The following is a 23,984-nucleotide window of genomic DNA, read 5'->3' as shown; positions in this document are numbered from 1 at the left end:
AAAAAAGGCAGTCCTCAAATTTTCACAAACTGGTAGCCAAGTATCTTTCTTCCCGATATTCGACCACAAATTTTGTTACACCATTTAAAAATATACTTAAATGAATGTGTATGATTTTAGATGTGCCTGATGATGGTTTGGATATAATAATGCATGAACGACACAAACAAAATAAGCTGCTGTATTCCATTCCTTCCACAGTTAAAATCCACTTGCCACGTCTCTCTGATTCCCACAGACGGTCAGGAAATCTATGAACTGCACTGTAATCCCTTTTCCATGCATGATTTTTGTGTATTGTGGCAGTTCACTGCAAAAATGATTTCTATTTGATTTTGGCATTACCACTACCACCATTACCATTACCATTACCACTACCACCATCTCCGTTACACCACCTGGACTGACCGCTCAAGACTAGATCACCTGGAATTTGAGGATTTCTTCCATTAGAGGTACTAGGAGTGGCCATGTACGCTCCCTATAGAAGAAGACAACTTGCTTAGTTTGTGCGCGCACGCACAAAATTTATAAAACACTTATCAATTTACCTGGGATATCAGGAAGACCAGCCTCACACTTGGTGGTCAAAAGGTGAGGACGACCCTAAAATTGAGGTGTTATGCATGTATGGATGAAAATGCATGCTGACCATGGCTTTGAATTTCAATGGCATCACATTTTAGAGGTCCCCTCCCCTGAAATCAAAGTTACATCCAAAGGGTACCAGGGGTTCTCTGCTGAAGAGATCCAAAGTTGGTTGAATTAAAAAAAAATAATCGAAGCAGTCCATACTCTTACAAGATGATGCCAGATGTAACACAGCAGTTCCATAACCACCTACAGACAACTGGTTCTAACAACCTTTTTAATTTGTCTTACAATTTGCTTTACATCACACCACCACAGATAGGTCTTATGGCGTCGATGGGAAAGGGCTAGGATTGGGAAGGAAGTGACCGTGGTGTTAATTAAGATGCAGGTTCTTAGCTATAAGTATATGGGTAAACTGAAATGACTCAGGCATTCAAATTCAAACCCTGACATATCCACTTTTTTTATGAAAACGAGTTTATACATTAATGGAATCTCAGTTTAAAAAAATCTTCCCCTTAGACATGTCAGAAGAGCATACGCCAACAGTTCCTCAGGATTTGGCTGTATAAAAATCACAAGTTAAATTCAAACCATGAGAACTCCTTGTGGCAGTGAAATGTAAATGGCTATATTTCCTTCAGGCTATAAGCTGCCCTGAAAAACGGCAAAAGTGGTAAACTCAGGGTTTGAATTTGAATGGCCCAATTTCTTGTTTACTTTTGCAAAGTAAATTTCAAAAATTGAAGACAGGATTGCATGAGGCAACTTTGTAACGACTGGGCTAAGATTGGGTTAGATGTCCTACAAATAAACGCACTATCCTTATTAATAAACAATGATACAAACGATAAATGAAGTCTTTAATATTTTTTTCTTTCACTTTTATCCTCACTATATAACAGAGAATTCACTGAGATTTGGAAAAACCCTGAGAAAATCAGTATAGCTATCACAGTGTTTTCCCCAGAAATTTTCATTAGCTGGGTGGCAGGAATGATTAGCCGGGCGGGGAATACTATGTAAAAAATAAATATGATAAAATTTCAACTTATTACCCTCAGGCCATTAACAAGAATATTAGACAGGTAAACATTAACTGCAAAAATGAACTATTTTAGTGTCATTACAAAGAAGACTTAACAGAGTAATTTTAACTTCTAGAGTCCTACTGCTCGTTCATAATCACTCGGTTGCTGTGGAGAGCCAGACAGGCTTATTACGTCCCGTGGAATCCAGTGCTCACATGTGATTCTACGCTGATTCAGACACCGTTTGCGCACGACACTACGTGATAAGCTGAACTCCGATGTAACTCACGCAAGTATGCTGACAATAATGAAGATTTTTCATTTAAATAAACTGTTTTACAGTGTTTACATTTTAATTTGGAGCACATAATGACTGAAATATGTGTAGCCTCCATAGCTCAGGCGCCAGCCTCTCACCACTGGGTTCCGTGGTTCAAATCACGGTCACTCCATGTGAGATTTGTGCTGGACAAAGTGGAGGCGGGACAGGTTTTTCTCCAGGTACTCTGGTTTTCACTGTCATCTTTCATTCCAGCAACACTCTCCACTATCATTTCATTTCATTTGTCAGTCACTAATTATTACCCCAGAGGAGTGCGACAGGCTTTGGCAGCCGGCACAGTTCCTATCCTCGCTGCAAGATGGGGCTTCATTCATTCCAACCCTGACCCGGTCACTGACTGGAAAACAGGTTGTAGGTTTTCAATGACTGAAATATGTATTAATATTACGTAAACCGAGCGAGTTAGGAGCGCTCAGCTGTGAGCTTCAATTCGGAAAATAGTGGGTTCGAACCCCACTGTAGGCAGCACTGAAGAGGGTTTCCGTGGTTTCCCATTTTCACACTAGGTAAATGCTGGGGCTGTACCTTAATTAAGGTCACGGCCACTTTCTTCCCACTTGTAGCACTTTCCTATCCCATCGTCGCCATAAGACCTATCTGTGTCGGTGCGACGTAAAGCATCTTGAAATATTATGTACCTAGCAGATATCTAGGTTATGATAGCCGGGCGGTCAGTCAAAGCGGCTGGGTGGTGCAACCATTAGAAAGGTCCTAGGGAGAATACTGGCTATCATCAGTATTACCATCTAGGATACGAACATCAGAGAAGAGAGTACATTCCCAGTCCTATTGTAAAATACATGTTAAAACATGCAACTATAAAAGAAGGTCCTTATGAATCTGAAAGTAAAGCCAAAGATGTCAAAATGTTTTAAGTTCTCCTTCGCACAAACTCAGTTGTTCAGGAAATCAACGAAGATTTTCTTTTCGTTGAGAAACTCAAAAAATATTCCTTCCCTCTGCCCAGTGATTTCCTAGCATCTAGAATGAGTTTCCCTAATTTACCCAAGCTGCTGTTTATTTATTTTTTCTCTCTATTTCCAAGATTTTATTTTTTTTGGTCGTAGTCTCGAAAGTTTTCCCCACCACTTTACATAGCCTTTCAAGATTATTTTGAAAATCTTAAAATTATTTCTTCTTGGAATGTGCATTTATTTGTTTCATTCTTTATCTTTCATCAACGCATAATTCCATATCTACACCAATTCTTGTTTCAAGCCATTTGTGATATGCATACTTTTTACGTTTACTGATAATCAATGTGCTTCAACATCATCCTCTCCAGATGATTTCGAAGGATACTTGTCTGCAATATCCCCCTGCATTATTATTATTACCCTTGCACTTGGCAAGGCTGTGCTAAACTGTATGAGCTGCCCAATTACTACCTACAGTTTGTTTATCTCTGCTTCAAGTCTTCTCTCCCATGTCTCTTCTTACTGGATTATTTGTGGATGGTTTCTCTCCTTGCTGTAATGGATTAATCATGGAGCTACGAGATGGTAGAAGCTCCAACAAAGACTAGATTACTGATATTTTGAAGGTTGTCATCCTCAGAGATTTTGGCTGGTATGGCTTCATTCACTTTACCTAGCATCTACCTTGTCTTCTAGTTAGTTCTCAGTCTGAGTAAGCTGTGCCTGTGCATCAGGTCCATGCCCCTGTTTGACATATGTATGCTCAAAGACATTCAATACAATACTGTCTATTGACTGAGCATCCCTCTGTGGTTTTTCATGCTTTTAAGGCTCAGGCATTTGCACTTCAGGCTCATGCTCAATCATTCCGAATTCCTTGATTTCGATATCCTAAGATGTAAGGGGGCTATTAACAAATAATGCTCTTCTTTGATCAAGAATGTTCTATACACTTTTGGTAGTAAGTTCTGGAAATCTGTTACAAGGCGATGTAACAGTTTGTTAAAGGGCATATTTTCGGTCTCCATTGTGGTTAACTATAAATAGGTACGGTAGAGGTTTCTGTTCATTTCACTTAACTAGTTCTGCTGTGTCCTGCTATGGCCTGCTGGGGTAAGCTGAAGGATATCCTCAGCAGCTGGATATGTGATGGTTGGTAGTAACCTCTCATTTCCAGTTCATGTCTATTTTGTGTGTCTTCAAAGAGCGGGACACTGCCCCTTGCTTCAACATCACCACTCCAGATGATTCTGAAGGATACTTGTCTGCAATATTCCCCTGCATTATTATTATTATTATTATTATTATTATTATTATTATTATTATTATTATTATTATTATTATTATTATTATTATTATTATATAGGAAGAGTTACCAGCTGGTTCCTCAATATTTATCTGTCACCCATGTGTTAAAATGTGCATCATGAATCAGGTTACAAACCACATGAAGACTAACGAGTACGAAGAATACCATACTCAAGCACAAGTGACTGCCAATGATGAATGATGGCATGTTTGTAGGTACATATATAATAGTTTTCATTTTTGCAATACTATAATTTTCACTTTATGATACTGTAGCAACAATGTTTTGAAATGTACCTGAGATGTATCAGCTTACTGAGTAAGATTCCTTTAGCCTTCTAGTCCAACAAGCCATCACTGTCTTGCAGGTGCTCAAGAGACCTATTAAAATTTTTTGCTAGTTGCATTACATCACACCAACACAGACAGGTCTTATGGCGACGATGGGATGTAAAATGGCTAAGACTGGGAAGGAAGCGGCCTTGGCCTTAATTGTGAAAATGGAAAACCACAGAAAACCATCTTCAGGGCTGCCGACAGTGGGGTTCGTACCCACTATCTCCCGAATACTGACCTATTAACAAAGAATGGTTTTGCTTATAGAAGTATTTCAATAATTGCACAAGTAACTGATTAATCAAAATAGGTCTGAATAGGGGTAATATAATGAACATTCTGAGCTACTGTAAAAGAAAACTGGCACAAAAACTCAAATGGAAATCACAGTGACTCTTACCACACAATCCTTAGTGATGAATAGAAAACCACCGATATCACAAATATTTCAATGTATATAATCAAAACAGTCAATGAACGAATCAACCAATAATTCCAAACTTACCTGCATGGAATTCAAAATAATGAACTAAAATAATTGAATTACTGTGTTCTCAAAGCAGAAAAGATATCAAATTTTGACTAGGAAATAGGTAAATTACACAGACCTGTTTACGAGCAGATTCTTTCCAATTTTGCTCAAGCTCATTGTTCCACAATCCCTTAGATTCCATATACCGACGTAACCTAACAATAGGCTGATATGAATCCCACTGATTAACTTCGTCCATAGAACGATACGCACTACTGTCGTCAGAAGTGCTGTGATGACCAATCCTGGAAAGAAAGCAAGCAAATCATGACAAATTACATTAAAAGAAATATGGATAAGATAGTATCATCAGAACAAGACTGTACTGAGTACTTTACAACTCTAATCAGATAATAAACAATCTTTGAACTTACAACAACTTTGCAGGAAAAGGAAAAGATAAAATCACACGTCAAATACGAGAGGCAAATTAGAAAGAAAAGCAAGATAAGTTTTAGAAAAATGAAGGTCTTGCAAGGAAAGCATCACTACTTTAACAGGAGAATCCTCATGAAAATCATACAATGGCAGCTTTGTACTGTTAAACTTAACAGATTTATGGTGACGCTAGGAGAGGACAGGACCAACAAGGAACTGATCCCACTTTAAGATCAGGAAAACATGATGTTTCCAATATCATTTATAGCACAACAGTGTGGTTAACCATTTAATACCATATTTGTGTGTTTGATTGACAGGAATGTATGAGAGTAGTATTCAAACCAATCTATGGGTTAGGTAATATGATAGGTTTAATACCTACCCAGGTAATTCTTTTATTAATATCTAAGGAAAAGTGATTACAAGTAAGTGGAAAAGAGAAACTGACCATTAGCAGAACATGAGATGGCTGGACACAGGAATGATTTTAAACAACAACAACAACAACAACAACAACAACAGACCAATGGCATACAGTACCTGGTTAGGTATCTCCTTTTACATAAAATTAGAGCTTCTCACTTGGTACCTGCAATGGCCAAATACAAACTGCAGCCAGGCTGGCAAGAAGCCAGTGACAAAGATACCAAGGTATCCATACCAACTGGTTGGCAATGTAAGAGTAATCAAATGCAAGAAACCCATGCCAAAAGATTTACTGGTTTATGTACTTTTGAATTTTTCAGCGTATCTCTGCAAGGGCTCATACAGCCGATGATTCCTCACAGGCAATTCATAAAGTGTTTAGTGATGAAGTTATCAGCAACAACACAGTTTCTAGACATGATAGTTATAGGCTTTTGGGCTTATGCTGTGTCAAAATAAGGTGAAATTCTTAACGTTTCACAGAGAACTGTGCTCTGCGTTCTCAGAAGAAATCTCGACTGTCCATGAGAAAGGCTTCTTAAACAATGACACTTTGAATTTGGACGTTATAATAGAAGTGGAAATGGTACGTTCATTCACCACCAGATGGCCCCCAGGACGTGGCACAACACTAGCGTTCGAAGCGGAAGCTGACCGAACCATCACAATCAGACCAAGTGGTTCACATAACGTGCTTGCGTAACATATGACAGGTGTAAGACATAGACATAAGCCTGGAATGAAACATCTGGCGACGAGGAACGTACACATTTGGAAAGCATCGAGACGAAATAACAATAGCTAAGGGACAAGGAAGGGAACTACCTACGTAAATTCTTAATGGCTGGCAACCAGGTATTACTTAATTGATAGCCGGTGCCCCTGTTGAAATTGTTAGGATTTCTACGTATTTTCACAGCTTCCCGTCTAGTCTGGGTAAGAGCTCGAGCATCTAGGAACATGACGTCACGACCCGACGATAAGAGCGTGCTCAGCTATTGATGATTTGTCAGGTTGGTTGAGACGAATATTACGTTCATGTTCTTTGGTACGGGTATCAATGGACCGGCATGTTTGACCAATGTATACTTTACCGCACATACAGGGAATTTCGTATACCACAGGATGTAAAAGTGGGGACAATTTGTCCTTGGTTTTATTCAGATTGTGAGCAATTTTAGTGGCGGTGCCAAACACGGTTTTTATATTGCGTTTGCGGAGGACCTTGGCAATTCGATCAGTGGTGTCATGAATGTAAGGCAAGTAGGCAGTTCCCTTCACTTCTTCCTTCTGTGAGCTTTGCTTGGTCGTTTCTCTGGGATGTAGGGCTCTATGAATCTGTAAATCGCTGTAACCATTACCCTTGAATGTGACTTTGAGCATGTCCATCTCCATCTGGATATGTGATGGCTCACAAATTTTTCTCGTCCTCTTGGCGAATGTTGTAAGAATGCCTTGTTTTTGCGCTGGATGGTGGTGAGAATCTGCATGAAGATAGCGATTTGTGTGGGTAGGCTTACGATAGACGGTATGTCCTAAGGAGCCGTCCAGTTTCTTTTTACTAGAACATCCAAGAAAGGAAGGCATCCGTCCGACTCCATCCCCATAGTGAATTTTATTGACAGATGTTGCTGATTTAGGTGGTGTAGAAATAGATGAAGTTTCTTAGGACCTTCTGTCCTGACTACAAATGCATCATCAACATACCTTCACCATATCATAGGCTTGACAGGCGCCGAAGCAATAGCCTCTTCCTCAAAATGCTCCATAAAGAAATTAGCCACTACCGTACAGCCAACTAGCCCGGGCAGAATATATTCATAACAAGAAATTAAGAAATCAAAATAACTAACAGCAGCTGTCAATATACCACTGGAGAGAATTTCTAAACGTTGGTTTGGTGAACAACGAAAATATGCAACTTTGAAACTTTTCAGTCTATTGAAAACACTAACTGTAATACATACTGTATAACATACATGTAAAAAGAATAATACACAACTGTTAAACAAATAATAATGTGTTTTGTTTTATAACAACATCCTCAAATCACTTTAAACCAAGCCAATATATGTACAATATTGTAAACTTGTCAATGATTGTGAAGTAAGAACAAATAACGACTGTAGTAGTCCTCCACTGTCACTTCAGTAACTATTAGAAAATGTTCTGTACTTATCTAAGCTGCTAATCATCCATTACCTTCAGCAACTATGTTGCCTCAGGATAGTATGTGAGTCAAGTAGTCGACGTGGAAAATACCATCAGTATTACGTCTTATGTCTCGGGTGGTTACACTGTTGGAAAAAAAAAAATTCTCAGGAGGAGTCAACTCTTCTTCAGACTCGTCCACAAGGAAAAACAACCCTTATGTAGACTTTGGAATAAATTTGAGGATCCCTTGGACACTGGCCACTTACTATAATCCTTTGGCTATTATTCGTATATTTTTTAACAGTTTACCAAGCTCAATAGCTGCAATTGCTCAAGTGCTGCCAGTATTAGGGAGGTAGTGGGTTCGAACCCCACTGTGGAGAGCCATGAAGATAGTTTTCCGTGGTTTCCCATTTTTCACACCAGGAAAATGCTGGGCTGGGGGATGTACCTTAATTAAGGACACGGACACTACCTTCCCACTCCTAGCCCTTCCCTGTCCCATCGTCGCCATAAGACCTAAAAGACCCATCTGTGTCGGTGCGACGTAAAGCAACTGGTAAAAATAAAAAAGGATCAATCCCTAAGGATGTTAAATGTGGGTTAAGACACAAAAACAAAAATACTCATTCCTCCGAAACCGTTTACATACGAAGAGGATATTCCAAGCGGTGGTATACATTTTAAAATCCCAGATGTAAAATAGGAGATATTTTAAAACATATACACCTACGGCACTGAATCAGGTTAGCTCCAGAAACGAAATAATTCATCCCTCCCAAACCGTCTGTGGTACGAAGTTGTATGTAATTTTAAAAGAAAGTTATTCTTTTGTGTCCTAGGTGTCAAATTTGACGTACTTCAAAATGTTTTTAATAAAAATAATGATAATAATAACGATGTTATTTCATCTACATTCCACTAACTATTTCTATGGTTATCAGAGACGCTGAAGTGTCAGAATTTTGTCCTGCGGGAGTTCTTTTACATGCTGGTAAATCTACTAACACGAGGCTGATTTATTTCAGCACCTTCAAATACCACCGGACTGAGCCAGGATTGAACCTGCCAAGTTGGGTTCAGAAGGTTTGAGCTACTTAGTCTGGCAAAAATCACTAACTAGAATCAAAATTGAAGAAGTTTCAAAATGCAGTCATAACTCCCCTTAATATTTTTCACAAGAAAGAATTTGGATTTATTTATTTACAGGAAGAGTGAAATTCGGAATGAGCACAAAATAAATTATCAGATATTATGAATTCAGCATTGTAATAAGCAAGGACAAGGAACTTATGAGACGTTATTAATGTCTGCTTTAATAATAACTTATACCACTGTTAATCTTAAGGTGTCAACTACGTTTGAATTATACTTCTGGTATTATTTCACAATACTCATTTCATTTGGTTCACTGCCAATATCCATTTTTGCCTTCTTTCTTTTTCATACTGAACGCAAAAATCTTTGCATAAAGATCACTATAATGTTCTGAATTATAGCAGTTCATGACAACACTGTTGTTTAGCATGACGAGGACGTTCCATATTGCCTCTATATGTAAATTACGTGATACAATATACTACTATACAGACAAACAACAAAAATCTTCCTGTGAATCAACACTACAGTAGTGCATTAGTTCAATCAGCATGGACTGCTTGCTACCTCATTGTTTCGCTACCTTTAGGGCTAGTACACTGTCAGTTACCCGGTTTTTCACAATCGTTACAGAATTAGGACGAGAATTGTCTCAGTGTATTAATAATAATGTTACTGGCTTTACGTCCCACTAACCAATTTTACGGTTTTCAGGGATGCCAAGGTGCTGATATTTTGTTCTGCAGGAGTGCTTTTACGTGCCAGTAAATATACTGACATGAGGCTGATGTATTTGAGCACCTTCAAATACCACTGCAATGAGCCAGTATTGAACCCACCAACTTAGCATCAGAAGGCCAGCGCCTCAACCATCTGAGCCACTCAGCCTGGCACTCAGTGTATTCACCATGTAGGGGTGTAGATGAGAATGAATTTCAAAAGTTCTATGAAGCACACAATGACATCATAGTCACAGTCAACAGCAAGGATAGGGTAGTGCTAATGAGCTATTTCAATGCGAGAGATGGAAATAAAACTGAAGGATACGAGAAGGTGATGGCTAAATGTGGGAAAGATATGGAAGATAATAAGAATGGGCAGCATTTAAAGGACTTCTGAGCTAGTATGGGATTAGCAGTTACAAATATATTCTTCAAGCAAAAGGCAATTAACCGTTACAAAAGGGAGGGTATCTGCACCAGATCTTAATAGAATATATTGTAACAGATTTTGAAATCCAGAAATCTGTTAGGAATGTGCAGGTGTTCCAGGGATTTTCTTTTAATGATACCCACCACTGTCTGATCTTTAGTGAACTAAGGGCCGTTTTCCCCAAATGAGTTTAAACTAAGTTTATTTTAATCTGTTTAAGTCTTAGTTTAAACTAACATTCATTTTCCCCATATTGGTTTAAACTTTGTATCAAGTTTAAAATTGGTTCAAAGTTAAACCTTCTATATTGTAGGTTTAAAGTGCTGTTTATATTCAACCTTCTTGACATTTTATTAACGTATCTGTAATTTTCCTAGTAGAAGGGTTAGTTTTGACTACCAGTACTGCAGCACTTAAATAGCAAACAAACTAAAATTAAAATGTAGTATTAGCATTAGAAAAATGGAAGAATTTATTGAAGTCTTTGGTTAAATAGGAAATAACGTGCAAGTGAGGTTAAGAAGCCGCATTCGAACAAAAGTTTACACTTTTGGAAAATTGGATGTAACGGAGTTTTTTGATGGATTTATAATTCATAAGCGAACAGCAAGGGTTGTCTTGTATCAAAGAAGGATTCATTTAAAACGTCAACTGCATGAAATAATGGTATTTTACCAGAAGCAATGATTCTGGTTGCTTTCAGATATTATGCAGCAGGCATTTTTCTCATTAACATCAGGGACCACAGGCCTTAAATTGCAGTCTCCTTATAATATTATATAAAATACTGTTGGTGGCATGAATACTGTAATGCGAAGCATAAAATTATTCCTTCATAAATGGTGTAATACATCGTCATGTTTGTGTCCGGTCTGATGGCTGTGATTGTTAAAGTGTCAGGTCTGCATCGTCCGAAAGTGGAACTGAACGGTTCGAATCCAGTTTGTTGAAAATATTTTTACCATCAGAATGTTGGTGGTGGTATACAATTTCTAATAACTAGATTATATATTTATGGGATCAGAAAAATAATAAAGTGTTTCATGCTTGCTAATAAAACTTACAATAAAATAAATTATAGTTAAGAATGTTTCATTGTAACTATTGGCAGCACACCATCAATAGAAATATTAATGCTATAGGGAGAAGAGTATTAATGCATGCAGTACGACATACCGTGAACTAGGTTATGTTATAAAGGAATATAGAATCAAGTAATACATCTCCAAATAATACATCCTCAGTGGTCTGTCTGCTTGATCCGAGGTTTGTGAGATTGATCCCAGCCGTAGGCGATGGATTTTAATAACATATAGATCCCGAGCATGCTTGGAATTTGTTTACTTGAAATTCACATAAATGTTGATTTTCTGAGGAAAGGAATATTGCTAAAAGACCAGGATTTTAATATTTCAATGTTCCCGTGTGTTCCGTAAAACAATACAGATATCAAAAGACACATATTAGGCCCACAGTACTTGTTTATGGTAAAGCATGATACAGAAATTTTTTTTTTGTTATTTTGCTTAACGTCGCACCGACACAGATATGTCTTAGGGCGACGATGGGATAGGAAAGAGCTAGGAATGGGAAGGAAGCAGCTGCGGCCTTAATTAAGGTATAGCACCAGCATTTGCCTGGTATGAAAATGGAAAACCATCTTCAGGGCTGCCTACAGTGGGGTTTGAACCCTCTATCTCCCCATTACTGGATAATGGCTGCACTTAAGCGACTGCAGCCATTGAGCTCGGTGTACAGAAAAATAAGAAATAAAAGTGCGCTTCAAGAAATTGTAGACAGCAATGGGTAAAATTATACGACACAACACTTCGTACAAATGAAAACAATTTATTTATTAGTAAAGCTAATATCCCGCCGAATTTCTTCTTTATTCACTACTTACGATAGCATTAATTCACCACAAACAGCTGATATTAATACAAAAATGTCGGTCATTGAATTACTTGGCTCTGATTGGCCAATTCCAATCGACCATGACTTTGACTATTCTTTCAGCGCAGCCAACGCTAGCGCAAACTTGACATCATTAGTTTAAACGGGCAAGCTGTCGTTTAAACTAAACTAAACAAGTGTCAGAAATTGGTGGAGAAAATGGACGCAAGTTTAAACTAGGTACTAAAGTTAAACAGGTTTAATTTATACCAGGTTTCAGTTGATTTGGAGAAATTGGCTCTAAGTATCACTAGGCCTAGCACAGAGAAAGCACTATCTGTCTGGAGATGAATAAGGTTACAATACCTCCAGGAAGAGGAAATGAGAAGTACATGGATATAATTATTGAAAAGTTCCAAACACCAAGACAGTAAGCAGGTTCAGGATATAGAATGAGAATGAGTGGCATACAGGGATGCTGGGAATGCCTAGGAGCAACTGTGTGAAATGAACACAAATCTTTGTGGAATGATGAAGCGAGAACAGTTGGAAAACGTAAAAAGAAGACATACCAGAAATTGCCCAAACTAGGAGTGATGAAGACAGGGAACAGTATGTAGATAAATAAGCAGAGCAAAACAAATAATTGCTAAATCTAAGAAGAAGTCGTAGGAAGATATCAGTAATAGCCTAGAAAGGCGGCAGGGAAACCTTTCTGGACAGGAATACAGAATCTTAGAAACGGAGGGAAAAAGGAAATGAATAATGTTTTGGGTGAATCAGGTGAACTCATAATAGATTGCAGGGAATCACTGGACAGGTGGAAGGAATATTTTGAAAATCTTCTACGTAAAAGGAAATCTTTCTGGCAACATCACGAACAACTAAGCTCATTGGGAGGAGGAACCTGAGAAGCGTTTCACGGCTTGTGAATCAAAATTGCTTCTAAGCCCAGAAGGATTTGCTGCAGTCAGTGACTGAAGGTCCATCCCAGCCTGTCAGCAAGAGAACATTGCGAAGGTAACTGCAAGCAATGAACATTTGGAGTCGGTCACTACGCAAGTGGCCATTGCTCACACAGGCACATAAAACTGCGCGTCTCCAATGGGCTAGAAATCATCAAACGTGGACAGCAGCTGACTGGCGGAACACAGTGGCGGATTTGGTAAGGATAAAATCTAAATTAATAGACCATTCCTCTAAGATACCAAACTGCAAAACATTGAAAGAGGGTGGGTATGAAAAGGTAAACGAAGCAGCAAGTTTTTGCCTGTATTCCAATGATGCACGTCTTCAAGAGCACCAAAGACCAAATGAAGCATTTCATCCTGGATGTGTGCAAGATCAGGTTTAAACCGAAGGTGGGTCTGCGATGTTCTGGAGGTGTTTTTTGTATCATGGACTGGGCCTGCTCATTGAGGTGACCATTAACATGAACCAGCATGTTTATTTAAACATTCTGGATGATGTCCGGCTCCACGGCTAAATGGTTAGCGTGCTAGCCTTTGGTCACAGTGGTCCCGGGTTCAATTCCTGGCGAGGCCAGGAATTTTATCCATAATTGGTTAATTTCGCTGGCATGGGGGCTGGGTGTATGTGTCATCTTCTTCATCATTTCATCCTCATCATGATGTGCAGGTCGCCTACAGGCATCAAATCAAAAGACCTGCATCTGGCGAGCCAAACACGTCCTCGGACACTCCCGGCACCAAACAGCCATACGCCATTCCATTTTTCTGGATGATCAGGTGTTTCCTTTCAGTCAATATCAGGATGATGAGTATGCTATTGATAACCCGATTTTTCAAGATGACAACAGCAAATTTCATTGGGCTGGATGCATATGCGACTGTTTTATGAACACTCTTCCACTCCATTACATCTCGACTGGCCAGCAAAATCACCTGACTTAAAACCCACCGAAAGTCTATGGGACATGTTGGAACAGCGCATCCCCGCATTTTGGTGGGATTATGTGATCAAATCCTCAGCGACTTAACCTGGATGTAATGTACCTGCACAACCTTGTGGACACTCTTCCTAACCAAATTCAGGCTGTTATCTATTCCAGAGATGGAGTTACACAGTATTAAATGATGCTTGTAATGATGTCTCCAGGGTTGACTAATTTTTTGTCCGCTGAGCTTATCTTTTCACTTCAATCTTTACTAGTTGCTGGTAGAATAGAGGCATGTATGATGTAGCTCTGATTAGTAATGGAGTGCAAGTAGTAATCTTCAAATGTGGTAACTTTAATCTTGAGTAGCATATAATAATAAATTTAACAATAAATGCCTTCATTGAATTAATTTTGAATTAGCTGAGTCCAACTATGAGTTGAGATGAATTGTTTAATGGCAGAAGCTATATTCTTTGTAGATAAATTTAATGTGTTAAGACGTAACCTTCAATCTCAGTCAAAGATAATTAGGGGATAAAAATAATAAAATAACAATAACGCTGAAGTGACGAGAATAAAAACCGGGAGTAGGTGATAAAAGATTGAGCAAATAAATGAGTAATTAGTTGAAAGATTTGCTAATGAAGCAAATGAGTGTTCAATTCAACCAGTGGAATAGACGGAATGGCGGAAGTCCATTTTTATGAATTTGAAGCGCATACTTAACGAGCTGAATGATATTAATGAGCATGTATTGCTAAGGATGCAGTCGGTAGAAAATAAATTGAATATTCATTCTGTAGGAGGCTCGACAACAAACGATAAATAAGGTAGCTGTTAATCCCTGATTAATAGAAGTAAATGGCAGCAGACATAGGAAGTATTTATTGTAATTACATTACGAATGTCATGCTGTGATGAAGTGAGAATGCTAGTACTGTGAAGTGATTTCTATCCATTCAATCAACAACTAGAAGAGTTCAGGACATTGAATTAGAGAGGTACGTTAAAATAAGGTCATCTATGAAATACTGATTGCGTTGAGTGAATAAAAACCCATGTTATAAAAATCATACAAGTAGTGATCATGTAAAATACTTCTTAATAAACGTGTATTTGAGTGTGTGTGATGTGGAGTAGATTGTGATTGCTGTACATCGGAAGTCATTTTATTGCCATGCGATACTGATAAAGGGACACCTGAACTTCACGTGGTCTGTCACGGTGGAAGGCTCAGATTCTTTTCGAACTCAGGAAATTTTCTGATAGTGAAAGGAATTTATCTGTGCCCTATTTACCAAAGTAATTATGATCTTATCAAGAGATGAATTTTCGAAGTAGTAAAATATTAATAGATCAGATCATATTACAATGAAACAAAGAATAATGTAACAGCGGAATCATTTGTAAAAATCATTGAGAGAAATGAAGCAGAAAGTGACAATATTACGCTTATTCTTTGAGTAATAATAAATCTGCATGGTTAATAATAATAATTATAGTAATAATAATAATAATAATAATAATAATAATCACTGAGTGGATTAAATTAATAATCAATCCTTGATAAAATGGTTAATGAAGGACAGGACAATTAAAACATGAATTAATATTAAAATAAATTAACAGTGGAATAATTCTCAAGAGTTAAAGCATAACCTCAATAATCTGAAGATTAAGTCAATTATGAGTCCTAAATAATGAATAAAATTTATCATAATAATCAGACCAGAGAATAACCAATTAATGAGAAGTTAATTAGGACCAATTTCTAGAAAGAAGCTTAAATCTTGTAAATATTATAAATATTGTAAATAACGCTACAATTTAAGTAATAATTAAGGAAATATTAAAATGAATTCAAGATTTAAATAAACATTCTACAGAATTACGATGTTAGTGATGGAATATTTTGTGAATATGATTACAGGGTCAGAATGAATTTGATTTAATTCAGATTGAGAACAGAATAATCTAGGAGATATTCAAGCTTCTATTATAATGATTGATTAATATGAGCTAGAATTAGGAGGATTCTGATGATATTCAGCCTCAAGGAGGAGGAATTTCAAGTGATTACGCACCTGATGTTGTGAAGAAGTTAGGAGACATTTATCCATTATCATGGGAATACTGTAATTTCAAGGCTTCAAATTAATGGAAATACCTTTTACTTAACTTTCTCTTAATATAACATCTGAGAGATGGGATACAGGAAGGAAGAAATCAAAAGGCTTACTTAACAAACTTCAAAGTTATTGTAAAAAAAAAAAAAAAAAAAAAAAAAAAAAAAAAAAAAAAAAAAAAAAAAGTGAGATTTCAAATTTTGTTAATTCAACACCACAAGGTTTCATCCAGAAGGAATTGTTTTGTTTGATTTTAATTAATAAATGTTCATGTGGTTTTGTATTTGGTGTGTCATTTACCATAAGCCTATCCATTCAGACCCCTTCATGCTTATTAATTAAATACCCTAATACAGAGTGGTCAGTCACACGAACGTTCCACACTGGGATACCTCACGTCTGCTGGCTGAGCGACCCCGGAGAAAAGAGGTATGTATGTATGTATGTATGTATGTATGTATGTATGTATGTATGTATGTCCAATGAATTTGGTCGTCCTCTTCCTCATCATGACCATGAGACAACCACTACCAATGTGTAATGAACAGAAATTAAGTTCATCTGAGAAGATAACAAAATGATAAATACAATACTATTAATTCAGTCTGATTCACCGCTGAAATGTGGAGTTCACATTCATACCTCAAGGTTACCTTCATTAGACTGCAATATATGAAATATCAATGATCTATTACAGAACTATTCATTTTGATAATGCTATGTTAACTGACGAAGTAACATACACGAAGGAAGGGAGGAAACATGAAGCGTTACAATGACTGTTTATATTGTAAACATAGTCACAGGATGTTCAGCCTTACATGGAATCCGAACCAAGGGAATATTACTTCATTTCAGAATTCCCACATGCATTTGAACTGCGGACACCTTTGTGAGAAGCTAGCGACAATAATTCTTGACTATCACGTCCCTATGAAGCAGGCAAATTACCAATGACATTCCAATGATGTAACAAACTTATTCAATAGTTGTTTGAATTTGATGTTCAAAATCTCACTCCTTTTGGTCTAACCTGCTTCATACCATTCCCTGCAGAGTTTTTACATTACAGAGATTGTGCACAGGCATGCATGTACACATATAGATACAGCAACTTATGCCAATATGCAAACTTAGTTCACAAGTTGAATATACCAGCTTTCTTGTCTACATGACATCACACAACACAAATATTACAAACAAGACAAAACAGCCTGTTTCACATGAGACAAAATCAAGTGAAAGAGTAAGTTAAAGAATGTTGTGAGTTCTAATACAACATAGGTTATGATTTTCATTTCCGTGTTGATGTATAACTAATATAATAGAGTTTGAGGGATGTTCCACCATTCAACACAATGTAAAATATTTGAAATTTATTAAGCGAAGACCGGTTTCGACTCCCTTGGAGTCATCATCAGTTCTTGTAGAAAATTAAATCAATGGGAATCTGATAAAAACCATCATGGGGATTGCCTACATACATCTCAATAGGTTGACATAAAACATCATGACAAAATTATACACAGAATGGCAATTGCCTAAATACATATCAATAGGTTGTCATAAAACATAATGTTAAATTATGTACACATTGACATGAAACGCTTGTCACTTTAAGAAAGTTCTTGGTTCTGGTTTAAAAATACTGCCGTGTGTTTGTGTAACACGGAACAGACTTGTTGGTCTTGTTTCAATCTACCAGAACACTAACAGCGAAATACCCAATGAGCATAATTTCAACCCCCCAATCATAAATATATCTAAAACAACTTTTAACCCTCTCCCGCCCATAGCGCAGTAATGCGTAGCACGAAAGCTTAGGGCCTCCTGCCCATAGCGTAGTAAAGGGTACTTGTACTTCTAGTCGCATGTATCGGCCTATTGACAAATATAACTTACTGTTACTAGCATGTGCACTTCCTAGAGACCAAAGATATTAGTTTTCTTCTTTTAAAACCTTAGCAGGGGTATTAAAACACGAAATACGGCAAGGCAGTGACATATTGTAAACAAACATGTCAACGCTTAATTCGCGTGAAAATATTTTATGCGATAACGACATTGAACGTTTGGTGAACGATAATTCTGACTGTGAAACTGTTAGTAGTTGCTTAAGTGAACTCAGTGAAGTGGAAAGTGAAAATTAAAGTGACGATATTTCAGGAAATGACGACGTACACATGCGCGACGACATAGATTGTAGGCCTAACTTTCAGTGGACAAATACATTGTCTCACGTCGAACCGGCAGACTTTACTGAAGAGGTAGGACCTTGCCATTCTCTTCCTGTGGGTAGTACAGCATTAGAGTATTTCTCCCTTATATTTGATGAAAATATTTTCGATATCTGGAAGAAATGTGCAGTCAGCCTTTATGTGTAAACAATGCAACTTGTGTTTGTGCAGATTCGATTGCTTTCTATTGTTCCACCAACAAAGAGGAGTTGAAGTTAAAAATTAAACTCTACAATGCACCCATTTCCTACATGTATGTACTGTTGACTTCCATTCGGTGAAAGAATCATATTTCTATGTTCATTAGTTTTTGTATAATATACATTTTTATAAATGTCTGCATTGTCACAATGATGGCTGAAAAGAACTGCTTCAATTCTGGAGAAAACATGCATTTGAATATGGTTGGGAAAAGGTTAATGAACCTGAAATTGAAATATTAAGCAAAGGTTCGAAATTCAGAGTCTGCAATCCAGATACAAAGAATTAAACATCCTAGTTACAGAAACGAAACACGCAATTAGAGAACTCCCCACACAACATCAAGAAGAAATTAGATATGAAGCCTGAAAAAGATAACATACATACATTACATACATTATCATTATAGGCTGTTATGCCTTTCAGTGTTCAGTCTGCAAGCCTCTGTGAATTTAATAAACGCCGCCACAATCCTCGATTTGCAACTAGTGTTGTGGCCTCATTTAGTTCTATACCTCTTATCTTTAAATCGTTAGAAACTGAGCCTAACTATCGTCGTCTTGGTCTACCTCTACTTCTCTTACCCTCCATAACAGAGTCCATTATTTTCCTAGGTAACCTCTCCTCCGCCATTCGCCTCACATGACCCCACCACCAAAGCCGGTTTATGCATACAGCTTCATCAATCGAATTGATTCCTAAATTAGCCTTTATCTCCTCATTCCAAGTAACTTCCTGCCATTGTTCCCACCTGTTTGTACCAGCAATCATTCTTGCTACTTTCATGTCTGTTACTTCTAACTTATGAATAAGATATCCTGAGTCCACCCAGCTTTCGCTCCCGTAAAGCAAAGTTGGTCTGAAAACAGACCGATGTAAAGATAGTTTCGTCCAGGAGCTGAGTTCCTTCTTACAGAATACTGTTGATCGCAACCGCGAGGTCACTGCATTAGCTTTATGACACCTTGATACCATCTCACACTTACTATATTACCATCCTGGGAGAACACACAACCTAAATACTTGAAATTATCGACCTGTTCTAGCTTTTATCAACAATCTAACATTCAATTCTGTAGAATTTCTTACCTACTGACATCAATTTAGTCTTCGAGAGGCTAATTTTCATACCATACTCATTGCACCTATTTTCAAGTTCCAAGATATTAGACTGCAGGCTTTCGGCACAGTCTGCCATTAAGACCACGTCGTCAGCATAGGCCAAACTGCTTACGACATTTCCACCTAACTGAATCCCTCCCTGCCAATTTATACCTTTCAGCAGATGATCCGTGTAAACTACGAACAGCAAAGGTAAAAGATTACAGCCTTGTCTAACCCCTGTAAGTACCCTGAACCAAGAACTCATTCTACCATCAATTCTCACTGAAGCCTTTGATTGATTTTAATAATCTACCTTTAATTCCATATAGTCCCCTAGTATAGTGAACATCTTTTCCCTCGGTACCCTGTCATATGCTTTCTCGTGTTTGAGTCATCAGTCCATAGACTGTATTGGTGCAGCTCTCCACGCCACCCTATTCTATGGTAACCTTTTCATTTCTACGTAACTATTTTATCCTACATCTGCTCTAATCTGCTCGTCATATTCATATTCATACTGTACCAGGAATGCATAGGACCTGGCCCATATAAATCTTCCCACGACTTCTTTTAGGATTCAACAACTATTTTTTCGCTCTGTTTCTTTCATCTACGTACAAATCCCTGTCTGCCTCGGCCCTTGTTTGAAGACATTTCTGATAAGCCTTCTTTTTACGTTTACAAGCGCCTCTCACTTCATCATTCTACCAAGATGTTCGCCTTTTCCCATCTTTACACACAGTCTTTCCTAGGCATTCCCTTGCTGTTTCTACTATAGCATCCCTGTATGCCACCCATTCTCTTTCTATATCCTGAGCCTGCTTACTGTCCACTGTTCGAAACTTCTCACTGATCATATCCATGTACCGGTACTTCTGTCTAATTTCCTCGTCCTGGAGATTTTCTACCCTTATTCATTTGCAGACAAATTTCACTTTTTCTACCCTAGGTCTAGAGATACTTAGTTCACTACAGATCATCGAAAAATCCCCGGAAAACTCGTACATTCCTAACAGATTTACTTAATTCGAAGTCAGTTAAGATATAGTCTATTATGGATCTGGCACTCCTAGCCAACCATTTGTAGCGGTGAATAGCCTTAAGCTTGAAGAGTGTATTCGTAACTGCTAAACCTATACTAGCACAAAAGTCCAGCAAACACTTCCCATTCCCATTAGCTTCCATATCTTCCCCTCATTTACCAATCACCCTTTCGTATCCTTTAGTTCTATTCCCAACTCTCGCATTGAAATGGCCCATTAGCACTATTCTATCCTTGCTGTTAACCCTGACCATGATGTCACTCAATGCTTCATAAAACTTGTCAACTTCATCCTCATCTGCACCCTCACATGGTGAATACACAAACACAATTCTAGTCCTAATTCCCCCAACTGCCCAATCTACCCACATCATTCGCTCATTTACATGCCTAACAGAAACTATGCTGCGTGCAATGGCATTCCTGATGAAGAGCCCTACCCCAGACTCTGCCCTTCCCTTTCTAACACCTGTCAAGTACGCTTTATAATCTCCTATCTTTTCCTCGTTATCTCCCCTTACCCGAATATCACTTACTCCTAGCACATCAAAATGTATCCTCTTTGCGGACTCAGCCAGTTCTACTTTCTTTCTTCCATAAGCCCCATTAATATTGATAGCTCCCCATCGAATCCATTTCATTCGCCAAGTTGTTTCCAAGGAGTCCCTCGCCTGTCAAATGTGAGTGGGACTCCGTTACTCCCATAGGTCCGAGGCTTGCTTAAAAAGTTCTGAGCTCGGTAAATTCATGAAGCAGGATGCTACCCTACTTGCGCATAGTCCAAGTGAGGATCTCTCCCCTAACGGCTTTTGGACCATCGGTGAATTGTATAGTCCTAGCCGCCTGAGCACAAGGAGGGCCATGACTCAGAATATGTCCGAGATGCCCACTCCCATTCCATAGCAACTGGCATCCCGACTCAGTACCACTAACTAGGCCACTCAGCCGTTGCCTATGGTTCACGAACTAGGACGTGACTACAGTAACCCACACCATGAACCAAGATTAACGAAACTAATTAACAACCAAAAAAATAACAAACCTAACAATAGCTCCAACCACAGCCAACAAATCAACCAATTAAAGGAGAAAATAAAATATAACATCTCCCAAAAACAATCAAAGATCCCACCCAAAGAATACAGAAAAATCTGAAACTTTTACTTAAGAACGCTCCATTTATTCTCAATGAACAAGATTCCAGTAAATTAATAAACATGAATCCCAAGCTACCAACAGGAAGGGCACTCCCCAAAATCCATAAAGCACCCCAGTAAGACCAATAGTTAATTTCAGACCCAGCCCTACCTACAAAGTAGCCAAATTTATCCAAAGATTCCTCAAAAATCACTATGTCCTTCAAACAAAAACTTCCATTAAAAACACATTAGAATTTTGCAACAATAGAGCAGCTTGTAAACGTAAAAAGAAGGCTTATCAAAAATGGCTACAAACAAGGGCCGAGGCAGACAGGGAGTTGTACGTAGATGAAAGAAACAGAGCGAAACAAATAACAAGTTGTTGAATCCAAAAAGAAGTCCTGGGAAGATTTTGGTAACAACTTGGAAAGGTTAAGTCAAGCAGCAGGGAAACCTTTCTGGACAGTAATAAAGAATCTTAGGAAGGGAGGGAAAAAGGAAATGAACAGTGTTTTGAGTAATTCAGTTGAACTCATAATAGATCCCAGGGAATCACCGGAGAGGTGGAGGGAATATTTTGAACATCTTCTCAATGTAAAAGGAAATCATCCTGGTGGTGGTGCGAACACCGAAGCTCATGGGGAGGAGGAAAATGATGTTGGTGAAATTATGCTTGAGGAAGTGGAAAGGATAGTAAATAAACTCCATTGTCATAAGGCAGCAGGAATAGATGAAATTAGACCTGAAATGGTGAAGTATAGTGGGAAGGCAGGGATTAAATGGCTTCATAGAGTAGTAAAATTAGCATGGAGTGTTGGTAAGGTACCTTCAGATTGGGCAAAAGCAGTAATTGCACCTATCTATAAGCAAGGGAACAGGAAGGATTGCAACAACTATCGAGGTATCTCATTGATTAGTATACCTGGCAAAGTATTAACAGGCATCTTGGAAGGGAGGGTGCGAGCAGTCGTTGAGAGGAAGCTGGATGAAAACCATTGTGGTTTCAGACCACAGAGAGGCTGTCAGGATCAGATTTTCAGTATGCGCCAGGTAATTGAAAAATGCTACGAGAGGAATAGGCAGTTGTGTTCATGTTTTGTAGATCTAGAGAAAGCTTATGACAGGGTACCGAGGGAAAAGATGTTCACCATACTGGGGGACTATGGAATTAAAGGCAGGTTATTAAAAACAATCGAAGGCATTTATGTTGACAATTGGGCTTCAGTGAGAATTGATGGTAGAATGAGTTCTTGGTTCAGGGTACTTACAGGGGTTAGACAAGGCTGTAATCTTTCACCTTTGCTGTTCGTAGTTTACATGGATCATCTGCTGAAAGGTATAAAATGGCAGGGAGGGATTCAATTAGGTGGAAATGTAGTAAGCAGTCTGGCCTATGCTGACGATTTGGTCTTAATGGCAGATTGTGCCGAAAGCCTACAGTCTAATATCTGGGAACTACAAAATAGGTGCAATGAGTATGGTATGAAAATTAGCCTCTCGAAGACTAAATTGATGTCAGTAGGTAAGAAATTCAACAGAATTGAATGTCAGGTGGGTGATACAAAGCTAGAACAGGTCGATAATTTCAAGTATTTAGGTTGTGTGTTCTCACAGGATGGTAATATAGTAAGTGAGATTGAATCAAGGTGTCGTAAAGCTAATGCAGTGAGCTCGCAGCTGCGATCAACAGTATTCTGTAAGAAGGAAGTGAGCTCCCAGACGAAACTATCTTTACATCGGTCTGTTTTCAGACCAACTTTGCTTTACGGGAGTGAAAGCTTGGTGGACTCAGGATATCTTATTCATAAGTTAGAAGTAACAGACATGAAAGTAGCAAGAATGATTGCTGGTACAAACAGGTGGGAACAATGGCAGGCTGGTACTCGGAATGAGGAGATAAAGGCTAATTTAGGAATGAACTCGATGGATGAAGCTGTACGCATAAACCGGCTTCGGTGGTTTGGTCATGTGAGGCGAATGGAGGAGGGTAGGTTACCTAGGAGAATAATGGACTCTGCTATGGAGGGTAAGAGAAGTAGAGGTAGACCAAAACGACGATGGTTAGACTCG

The 23,984-nt window shown here is 38.3% G+C and overlaps 1 protein-coding gene across 4 annotated transcripts in view; it reads right to left on the bottom strand.

Annotated features, from left to right (window-relative positions):
* BckdhA (Branched chain keto acid dehydrogenase E1 subunit alpha) overlaps window positions 1-23,984 on the bottom strand; it is a 336,705-nt gene that overhangs the window by 104,514 nt on the left and 208,207 nt on the right. For all 4 annotated transcript variants that reach the window (XM_067141838.2, XM_067141839.2, XM_067141835.2 and 1 more), the window contains one exon: window positions 5,138-5,306. In XM_067141838.2, coding sequence (XP_066997939.2) covers window positions 5,138-5,306 — 169 coding nt within the window. The remainder of the gene's footprint in view (window positions 1-5,137; window positions 5,307-23,984) is intronic.

This window comes from Anabrus simplex, chromosome 2 (assembly GCF_040414725.1).
Source record: "Anabrus simplex isolate iqAnaSimp1 chromosome 2, ASM4041472v1, whole genome shotgun sequence".
NCBI lineage: Eukaryota > Metazoa > Arthropoda > Insecta > Orthoptera > Tettigoniidae > Anabrus > Anabrus simplex.
Note: the sequence above shows the minus strand (reverse complement) of the source record. Positions and strands in the feature narration are given on the sequence as shown.